General features: G+C 30.3%; 1 protein-coding gene across 1 annotated transcript; it reads right to left on the reverse strand.

Annotated features, from left to right (window-relative positions):
• Positions 1-414: 414 nt before the first annotated feature.
• LOC111381832 (protein EI24 homolog) lies at positions 415-5,767 on the reverse strand. Its single transcript, XM_023005676.1, has 12 exons — positions 5,323-5,767; positions 5,155-5,220; positions 4,902-5,052; positions 4,001-4,053; positions 2,554-2,688; positions 2,380-2,443; positions 2,196-2,281; positions 2,023-2,105; positions 1,679-1,755; positions 1,374-1,489; positions 749-830; positions 415-658 (listed from the first exon to the last, which is right to left on the reverse strand). Exons 1-11 carry the CDS (start codon positions 5,448-5,450, stop codon positions 773-775), a joined length of 1,017 nt encoding a protein of 338 aa, XP_022861444.1. The 5' UTR covers positions 5,451-5,767; the 3' UTR covers positions 415-658; positions 749-772.
• Between the last annotated feature and the right edge of the window lie 5,451 nt (positions 5,768-11,218).

Here is an 11,218-nt window from a genome sequence, read left to right on the forward strand (position 1 = left end):
TTCAGGGACTAAAAGGCTTCTTTTAAATAAAATGCTTTAAACTCATTTGATATGACTTTTATTTTTACTTCATGTAAAAGAAATTTTGGATGAAGTTATAATTTTTGTTTGGAATCTATTTTTTAAAAGAACCGCCAATTTCAAAAATATTTTTAGAGGAAGTTATATTGAACTAACTTCTTCCAAAATGTATTCTAATTAGAGGAAAAACTTTCATAAAATTAATCAAATGTGTTCAAAAGTAATTTTTAGATTTCAAAAACTCTAGAATTTTCAAAAGTCACACCGAATGAATTATCGAGTTAGAAGATCTTTTAGAGAAAGCTAACTTAAGGTAACCTTCTCAAAAAACTTTTTCTGCAAAAAAGCCTTAGCCAAATGGGCTCCTAGTTATATGTATAGTGTAAGGCGTGATAGCTTCGAACTACAAACTCAATAAAATTAGGAAAAGGATTTTGGTAAAAGAATACAAATGGAAATTTGTGTTGCCATTATTTCAATAATAAAGAAATTCATAAGACTGGTTGCTTAGTTCTTCACTATGTACAAAAGACTTCCAATCTGCTGGTTGCTTTCATATCTGATTATGTCTCTGCTTTGTCTTCCAAGATTTGAAGCAGCAAATGCACGAAGCATTATATACAAGGTAGGTTTAAACCTGAGTCAAAAGGGATAAAATGAGACTAACACTGGAATCAGGTAGGTAAATATTTGCAAATCAAAATGCATAACAGTGTACATAACATACCAGTTGTCCACATCGATCCAATGCTCAGAGTGCCTTTGTGCTTTGCACTTGTTGAAGAGGGAAGAGCAACAAGACTTTCATACTTCAAAGCAAGACGAATGAAGACGGATAGATATCAGAAGCCTCAAAAATTATTATTTTTCTTGTTGTTCGGGGGAAAATGAAAGTTATACGAAGCAGGTAGGGTGAAACAAACCAGATAATTAAGACATGGGAAAAACCACCTTGGATCATATGAACAAAACAAAGATAATAATTCTTCATTATTGAGTGTAAAGCACTTCATTATAATGAAACCAGCAAATATAAAACCTTCCATGCACATCAGAGAGGGGGGAAGTAACCAAAAATGGAAGTTACCATTCAATTCACGACTACGCATTTGAAGTAATCCAAGCCATTTCAATATGGATACGCATCTAAGAGTAAATAATAAGCTATGCAGTAAAACTAAGCTGTCATTTTTCTTGTATAAGAGAACCACAACATCTAAAGCAAGATTTTACATATGTAGGATAAACTCCAAATGAAGAAACCACTTAAAAAGCAAGATTTTAAAACAGATCTTTGAAATATGCTTCCGAATATAAAAGACAGGAATAAAGACAAAAAGAAGATGGCTTACGATAAATAATCTGCAGAAACAAATATTGGAATCCTCCCTAATCCTTCACCTTTCCATTTCTTTCTTTGAGAAGTAATCACTTTGTCTGCTTCTGTGCCTGTTGCAGTCATAACAAACTAGAAAAAGCCACAGTTACCACCAAAGAAAATGCTTCATGCTGTAATCTCTAGGAATCAGGCGTACCATACTGCATAATCTTAATTCTTCTATCAAGTTACATTTAAAATAACTTGAAGACTTGACAAACGGATAGAGAAAATAGTACAAGACAAGCACATAAATAGACAGAGGAATATAGTAGTTACCAATGGATAGAGTATAGCCATAACTCCATAGCTAACAAGGGGAGAGTAAAGGAATATTGCCAGAACACAGGGGCCTCCTGAAAAGATAAAGTATGCGTACTTTCTATCAGAGAAGTATTGAAACTTCCCGAAAAATATGCAATTCCAGTGAATGAACCTATAATGATTGAACATATAATGATTCATTTATTGGGAATAAGGCTTAGTTTTCTTGCTACATAAGCACTCATCGTTTTTCCAACAATGAGTTGTAATATTGTCAATTTGAAAAACTGGTCCAAAGATCAAATTGAATCCACTTAAAATTATAGGACCGGGGGTGAAGCCTATCATAAGATTCTTACCAAAACCAGCAAAAAATGCCCAGTTGGACTCAAAGAAGTCAAGCCTCTTATCCAAACGCAGACCAGAAAAATTCCATTTGTACCTAGAAAATGAGAGAAGTTTCAATGAACATATATCTTGTCCATAGTGCATTCAACATATTAAGAAAAAAATCTCCGACGTCACTACTCACTCAAAACAATAATAAGCATACATCCATGAGAGAAGGAGAAAATTTAATGTCTTCCCAATGTAAGGGATAAATCCAGTAACATATACCTGCATGTATACAAGTAGGTTAATGATTATATAATCCATGCAAGGGTGGAATCAGCAGTTGATCATAAGAAAAGAGTAAACACTAAACATAGTTTTACCTCTAGGAAGAAGAAGCTCAACAGCAGAATTGAGTAGACCTGTTCAGCTATTCCAATCATTACACTGCAAATAAGGATATAGAGCAGATGAATTTTCCATACATATCCTAAAGCCTTATTCAAAAGATATTATGCTAATGGGATAACGCCATACAATATCAATTCAAGACATACCCCTCAAAATCAGTTGCCTTGTCATCCCTGTCAGCTGTATTCTGTTCAGCTGGTAAGTTGTTTTGGCTAGATGATTTCGTCCCCGAGTACCCCTTCTCAATTGCAAAAAAGCCAAATTTTGCAATATCATTATACCTAGATTAAACCATAAAGTCAGATTTAATGATGTACCATGCACTGGATAGAATATAAATTATGGAATCTTTTAGAGGGTATTTGAGCCTCATTTTTATGAAAAAATGAATTTTAGAATGGTAGATTGAAGGAGAATGTGTGGATGAAAAATAAGGAAAAAGTTTAATTTACGTGTAATATAATTTTAATGAATCATGCGTGGTTAAAAAAAAGAGAGAAAAAATGAATTTTGATAAAAATGAGAATCAAACAGGGTTTTAATTGAAAAATGAGTAGACTGAGAAGCAAACAGTGATTCATTAAGAATCTCTATCTTCTCCTTTAGGTGGCAAATCCAAAGCCTTTGGTCAAGACTAGACTAACAACCACATTTTCCAAGTCTTATTTATAGCTCTAGATGAGGACCGGGGAAAAACCTTCATGTGTGCAACATACACCAAAACTAAATTTATTAAGTGCGAGAACCATTATATGTGTTAACATCAATCTTTTACAAATTTGTAGCCAAGGAATTAACAAAAGGAAGTAGGAAACATGTTAAGTGCAACACTTATTGCGCATTTAACATGGAAAGTATGACTAATTGACTATATCAATGGAAATGGGCCACTATCAAGTCATCCAGAAACCAATTTGACTAGAAGTCGCACTTTTAAAGATGATCTAATTAGATACTAGATGGAGACGATTCAGCTCTGGTGTCACAAAGGCTTGCCAAAACCAACTCTTTATTTCTACACCTCCCTATCCCCTCCATATGCACCAATATTCAGCATATACATGTACAATGACAAATAAGTAAATGTGATTCCAAATATGACCGAAACTTAAATTTAGGTAAAGATAGTGTGTCCAAACATATTGGAGTTAATCTAATTTCCTCAGACTTCATGTCCTTTTCTTTACCCTTTTCTATCAATAAATCCAAGGAATTTTAGGTCATCCCATCGAATATTAATGTTTTACTTTTCAAGGCCCGCCAACTACTAAGGATCAGTGAGAGCTGTAAATATCTTTATCCCTGTAAAATACATGAAGAAAAAATGACAACATGCATAAAGTAAGCCCCCATTCAGTGGCTTTTAATTTAATTTACTTTAATTTATTTCTCGTACTCATTTTCAACTATATATTCACACAATATAATATTCTACACATAAACCCAAAAATTTTCTTACTTTTTAACCACACATTCTCCCAAAAAATACTATTGAAAACATAGTTTTTTCAAATTAATGGCCACTAAACAGGTGCTAAACATGTCATGAACATAAAATAAAAATAAAATTCAGGAGAAAGGAAAAGGCAATACCAAATGGTGTTCAAAATAAAGCTGAATATGTACAAAGGGTAGAACCAGAATACCTGTAAACAACGTTCATTGAACTCATTAAAACATTTTAAAAGTCCACATGCAGCAAACTGAAAAATTAAGAGATTCAGCTACATAGATATAACAGATAACCAGATAGAGAAAGAGAAATTTATCAAACAGCGAATATAAAAATCCTTGAGCAGTACAAAATAATATTCAATGGCTGGTTGGGCTGGTCCAACCAATAAAGGGAAGAAAGAAGATTATAGCAGATCTCTAAAAGATAACACCACGGCAGCGTGTGAGCAAATGTTTACTTAATTACTATTACTTATTATGATGCCTTAGCTTTTTTCGCATTTCAGTACTTTTTTGCTTTTATCCTATGTTCCTCCTACCTTACAATTACCCTAGCTCCTTATTGTACGATCATGATAAATTCAATGCAAAAAGAAGTTTCTACTAGGCCACTGCTAATATACAGTCAATGCATACTAGAAAATAAACTAACCCGATTCTCACATGATCCAAACAGTCGACAAATTACTTGACTGTAGAGATCATTAAAATGCATTCAGCACAAATCTGTTTGAGAAAGTCTTAGCATTGTGGGTTTTCTTTCCACAATTGTTAATTATTTATGTGCTATTCAAAGGTAGAATAGTTAATACGATTAGTTAAAGATTTGCATTCGCTTGAAATCTGGATGTCAGAAAACTGTGCTATCAATCCAATGGCTTTGCACAACTTGATTGATCTTCAGACAACAATGAGAATCAAGTAAAATGATACTTTTCTCGATGAAATTATTAACAAACTTATGTTGCACATTTCAGTTCACTCTTCCAAAGCTTAATAGAGCGTGATAAACTATCGTGATGCTGAAAGCTGTACTTACATAGAAGAGTTGAACGAGCCAAAATCGTAAGAAGGAATATAATCTCAAAATACCCCCAATTGAGCATGATTCTTGAGAAGTAATTTGCAGGCATCCATCCGGCAATATCCATTGCAGTGTCGGAATGATAAATGATCTTAGAATAAAGATACTGCACAAAGTTTGATCCTTGTATAATCAAAATCATAAAATACATCCGTTCACTTCTTAGAGAAAATAGTACAAACATACAGATAAAGGGGAGAGGGCAGACCTTCCCAAGAAAAAGAAGCCATTCAAGAGAAAACACTGGCCCATACGGATGGCGAGCTCTTTTGACCTTGAATTGAAGAAGCCCACAAGTAAAATTAACAAACGATTAGAATAAAAATGCAAACTCCAATAAAATTTTATACAAAAAGAAGGTAAAATTTGGGGGAACCTGAAGCAGTAGGTGATGACGCGGTGAAAGCAACAAGCTTCTCTGAAACCCTCAAGCCACAGCAAAGATATCCGCTTTAACTTCGTTGTGAGAGTGCCCATCACAGCCCCTGTGCTTCTTCTATCCATTACAGCTACAGATTCTCTTTAAGAGGAGGAGGATTTCGGGAGGAACAAAATTGGTATCTTTTGCTTTCAAGAATCGGTATACAGGCTGCCCGCTTTCATGCCTCCAATTAAATTTGAATTAATTATTCCGAAGGGATTTCTACTTTTGATTTTTTCTCTTCTCTTGATTGAATCCTTGACTGGTTAGAAATCTAAAAGCAAGACGAGTAATGCTTCTGTAGAACTAGAGGAGTAAACATTCGAACATAAGCAAAATTTTCTTTTTGGAAAAACCTATGATAACACGACACATCTGTGCAAAATTTCTCTTGAGGACCTTCAAAATATGTCCGTGTTTGGTGTATTAAAAATGTTAATAAAAAATTAAGTTATATTAATAATTAATCTGAATTACAGATTTGTAATTTTTGTATTTGATTGCAAGCATCAAATTTGTATAGAAGTAAAATAAATTCTAGATTTATTTGCGTAGAAATTGTCAATTAAATGTGTTCGATTGCCTAGAATTTATTTTCATGCAAATTGTCAATTAAATGTGTTTGATTGATTTAATTTTTAATCTAAAAAATATTATAATTTTCAATTTTTTATTGGTGAGTAGACGAGATAGAGAGTGTGTGGATAAATGAGAGAAAGAATAAGAGAGTAAATTCCTTGAAAAATAAACCCTACTCCTCTTAAAGAAAATATTTTTGATGAAAAAAATGACAATCAAATTGCACAAAAGTAAGAATTTTGGTGACAAACACATTTTTTTCACGAAAAATATTAGCAATCAAATACACCTTAATTAACTTTTATCAAATTATTTGATTTTTTATTATACCAGACTGGGATATCTCTAAAAAATGTAAAATAAAAGATATTATATAAATTGTATGACAAATTTACATAAATTGATAAAAAAAAAAAAATAGTTTTTAATATAACTTGTTAAATTTCAAATATTTCAAAGATAAAATAAGTCAAAATTATAAGGTTCCAAGGGCATATCCAACCTAAACACCAAATTCCAATTTTCACTATTTTTTACCAAATATACCGCTTCAATCCAACACTAAATCTTACATCATTTTGTACTAAAATGGTGGTCATCTCGAATCCTACACTAAACTTTTCACTATCTTGCACCAAACCACAAATCATTTCCAATTATTATACCAAAACTTACACCAGATAAACAGTATTTAATTATTTTCTTGTCTTTCTTTATTCTAAGTTATTTATTAATTTGAAAAATGTATTTATTTATTTTACAAATACATAAATTACTAAATAAATAATTATGTTAAATTAATAAAAATATTAATTTCATTAATAAATATAGAAAACATAGTACAATTAATAGAAACACTAAATAATCATATTTGTTGTATTAATTTTTTTTTTGCATTCTTATTTTAATTAATTCATTAATTATTATTTCTTACATTTAAAAGTTATTTAATTTTAAATGCAAATAATAATAATAATTATAATTATCGTACTAAGAATAATGAAAATTATTACATTAAAAAATATATAACACAAGTAAGTCAAATGCCCTTTATTAATCACTTTGACAAATGGAAAAAATCGGCGAATATGACTTTGCACCATTTTGGTATAAATGGTAGTGCAAACTTTGGTGCCACAATGGAGTGCTTTTGCATTATTGAAATTTGGTGTTTTGGTGCCACTATTGAAAATAGCCCGAATAGTGTTGCACCAAATATAATACAATATTATTCACTTGCACCATTTTATACCAAATTTGATAAAAGTCCATTTCGCCTTTTTTCATGTATGACCGAGTAATATTAAGGGCATTTGTATCATTTTACATTATTCATAAATATTGATTCATAATTAAGTGGTTAATTATTATTATTATCATTGTTGTTGTTGTTGTTATTATTATTATTATTATTATTATTTGTAATAAAATTTAATCGTGTAATCAATAATTAAACATTTGTGGGATTAATCTATGAATTCTGATAATTAAATTATGACACTAGGTCGACTTCGCCATATCATAATTTCGAGATTTAAAATGTCATACGTTGCTTTCAATAACATGATTTAATATTTTCTTAGTTGTGGTATTTATATTAATTGAACTTTTAAAATATATTAAATAATTTCTATTTTTGTAAACGAAATGTAATTATGTATATAGTAATTTATGTATTAGTAAATCAAATAAATGCATAATTTTTCAGCTATATAAGTTGTTAAGAATAAAATAAATGAAGAAAATGATTAAACACCATTCATTTGGTGCAACTTTTGGTGTAATGGGTTGTGGATGATTTTTAGTTTGATGCAAGATTTGATGCAAAATGGTGTAAATTTGTTGTGGGATTAGAGATGGTTTAACGTAGCATTCTTTCTAGCTAATTGTTTCAAAAATCAATGTACTTTGAATCGTTCAACGAAAGCATCACCTATCGTCAAAATGCGTCTTACATAAATTGATAATATATATATATATATATATATATTAAAAATAACAAAAATTTACATTACACTATCAAAATTGTAATATTCTAACACTATCGTATTTGAGATTGTACCACAGAGAGATCACTCAACTTTAAAATACTTATCAATCATCTTTGAACTTTCAAAAGTTACTCTCCATCAGTCAAAACTCACACTTCTGTTCGTTGCACTAGATGGAACTTCATACGTGAATGATGCAATTACCATGTGGCAACATTTTTGGTCTAATTCTATTAAAGTTTGAGGAACCACTTGATGTGTCAAAAATCCTATTGATATGGCGAAATTGTCGCCTCTAAAAAACATGTTTTTTTCTCCCAACAAGAACAGAGAACATTTTAACAAAGTGTAGTGATAGTTCAGCAAGGTTCACATGTTGCGACCCAAAGTTCAGTTATTTTGTGTACAATTAACAAAATTCCTTAATGAATTTACCAAAAATGATCTAAACTTTTTTTTTTTTTTTTTTTTTTTTTTTTTTAATGCGGGAAACTTTATTTTTATTTTATTTTAGATATATTTATCAAATGATTTTTTTAATTTTTTTAATTAGTTAAATTGATATTGGGTTAAGTCAAGATTGAGAATTGTGCCAAAAAATAAAAAATAAAAAAAAATAGGAGTGGGGTTTGGGAGTGGGGTTCAGCTTATGGAGAGATAATATTTGAATGTATTTTGCACAAATTTATTAACAATTTCAACCTAAATATTACATATTGTAGGGGATCTTGGTTTCATCTTACAACCTAAATGTATTCAAAATTCAGTGGCAAAACATAAATATGAACAAGGGAATCTTGGTTTCATCTTATATATATTTTTTGAAAATAAATAGGTTGAACGGCTAGAGTTTAATTAATAATATTTTTTTTTCCGTTAATCATGACCTATATTTTTAATATTCTTTTTGTATGTACATAGTGATAATCTCCTTGTATCTGTGAAAATTTGAGAGAAATTCTATCCAAAATTTTAAGAACCAATTGCTGATAATTATTACACACAAAAAAAAAAAATGGGAGAGAGAGAGAGAAGGATGGTTGTGTTTCAAATCATGCATATGACCACTGCATTCTGTCACCAAAAAACAAAAAGAAAATAAAATAATAATTTAATTATTCTAATTAATAATAAGTAGTTTAAATTACGAATAATGTTACTTATACATAAGAAATTACACAACGATTTACAAACAAATGAGATATCAAAAACAAAGTGAAGAAGTTTTTTTTCCCCTTTTCCTATTTGGTTATGATATATATAATCATATCTCATAACATCATATATATGTAAACTAGTATGCAAATCACTATATACACGTAGCACAATCGTAAAATTGTAGACTTGTGAATGTGAGAAGACTAGTGAAGTAAATAGGGTTGTCAAATGTGGTTTGGGCTAAATTTTAAGTGTTTGAAATTTCCGGATCAGATCGGTCTACAAACATACTATTATTGTGGTTCGGCCAATCCAACTTGTTCTTTTGTAATTTTTTATTTATTTATTTTATTTTATTTTTTGGGGCGGGGCGCGAGGGGGTGGTTGGAATTTAATTCAATTTAAGGCCCCGTTTGGTAGGGATTTTGAAAATTGATTTTTTGACCGTTAGAAGAAAAGTGGGGTCCACATGTGAGAGAAGAAGTCAAAAATTACGGCTTGAATAGTAAAATAACGGTCAAAAAATCAATTTTTTTGGGTAAAAAACCCTACCAAACGGGGCCTAAGTTTAGTCATAACTAAAAGTGAATATTATGTGAAATTAGAAGAAAATAAATATTTTCAAACAAGATAAATAAGTATATATACCCAAAAATCCAATCATTTCCCTACTATATAAAAAGGGGAATGTGAGGGCACTGTAGAAAGTAACAGTGTCTTGATCCATCTTTACTGTAGCATTTTTGTTTTTTTTTTCAATTAGGGGCCAAAAACGACGTCATTTGCTTGATATATATTTTATTTTATTATACACTGCCTTCAAATTTACTGCAACATGCAATTTCCATTCCTCCCCCACTCCGATATAGATATATATAATAGGGATATAAGAAAAAAATCGCTTTTATAAAAAAAAAAAAGATCGAGATAATATGCGATAGAAATTTTTTTACAACATATTACTTGCAAATAAAAAATTTGAAGAGAAAATAATTAAAGAGATTTTTAAATTGAAAAAAAAAATTATAACGTAAAACTAAAAAATAAATAAATTAATTAAATATCTCTGTACACGAACCAAAAGCCTCCGTGCACGGAGACATTAGTCTCCATGCACGGAGACAGTGTCTCCGTGCACGAAGGAAACAAAAAAAAAAAAGAAAAAGAAAAAGGAAGGACCGTGCATGGAGAGAGAGATTTTTTTTTTACTTATGTTTTTTGGTTCATTTTCAAGATCATTACGGGATATCAAACGAAGTCGAAATATTACATTCTTAATATCGTTTTGAAGTACTCGCGGCATAGTATTGTACGTCGTTAATGGTACGTGAAACGATCAATCGTAGCAAATGTTATGGGACGTCAAAGTAGACATTTTCAAACTATATTTCGAAATTTTCGATAACAAGCCAACTTTAAAAAATTCATCGACGATTGTACGATAGTCCAATCGATAAATGTTTTACATTCTCTCGAAACTCATTTTGAGAACTATATCGTAAAGATATCGAATGATCTAAATAGATATCAAAAATAGTTAAACGGACATTAAATGTATGTGTTAAAAAATACGCATAAGTCATTTTTCTTAAAAAAAGTAATTATTTTATTACTATTTCGAAATTTTTGATAAAAAGCTAATTTTAAAAATTCATCGACGATTGTACGATAATCGAATCGATAAATGTTTTACATTCTCTCGAAACTCATTTTGAGAACTATATCGTAGAGATATCAGATGATCTAAATAAATATCGAAAATAGTTAAACGAAAATTAAACGTATGTGTTAAAAATGCGTATACGTCATTTTTTCTTAAAAAATCAATTATTTTATTACTATTTATTCTTTTTTTGGCAATAATTTTCTCAAAAAAAAAAAAGATAAAGATAATATGCGACAGAAATTTTTTTACAACATATTACTTGTAAGTAAAAAATTTGAAGAAAAAATAATTAAAGAGAATTTTAAATTGAAAAAAAAAAATTTAATCTCTCCGTGTACGGAGCACCGTGCATGGAGGAAAGAAAAAAAAACAAAAAAACAACAAATTAGGGACTCCGTGCACGGAGGCCCAAAGGCTTCGTGCACGGAGAGCCACGGTCTCCGTGCACGGAGAGAGA

The sequence above is a fragment of the Olea europaea genome, chromosome 3, assembly GCF_002742605.1.
Source record: "Olea europaea var. sylvestris chromosome 3, O_europaea_v1, whole genome shotgun sequence".
Lineage (NCBI taxonomy): Eukaryota > Viridiplantae > Streptophyta > Magnoliopsida > Lamiales > Oleaceae > Olea > Olea europaea.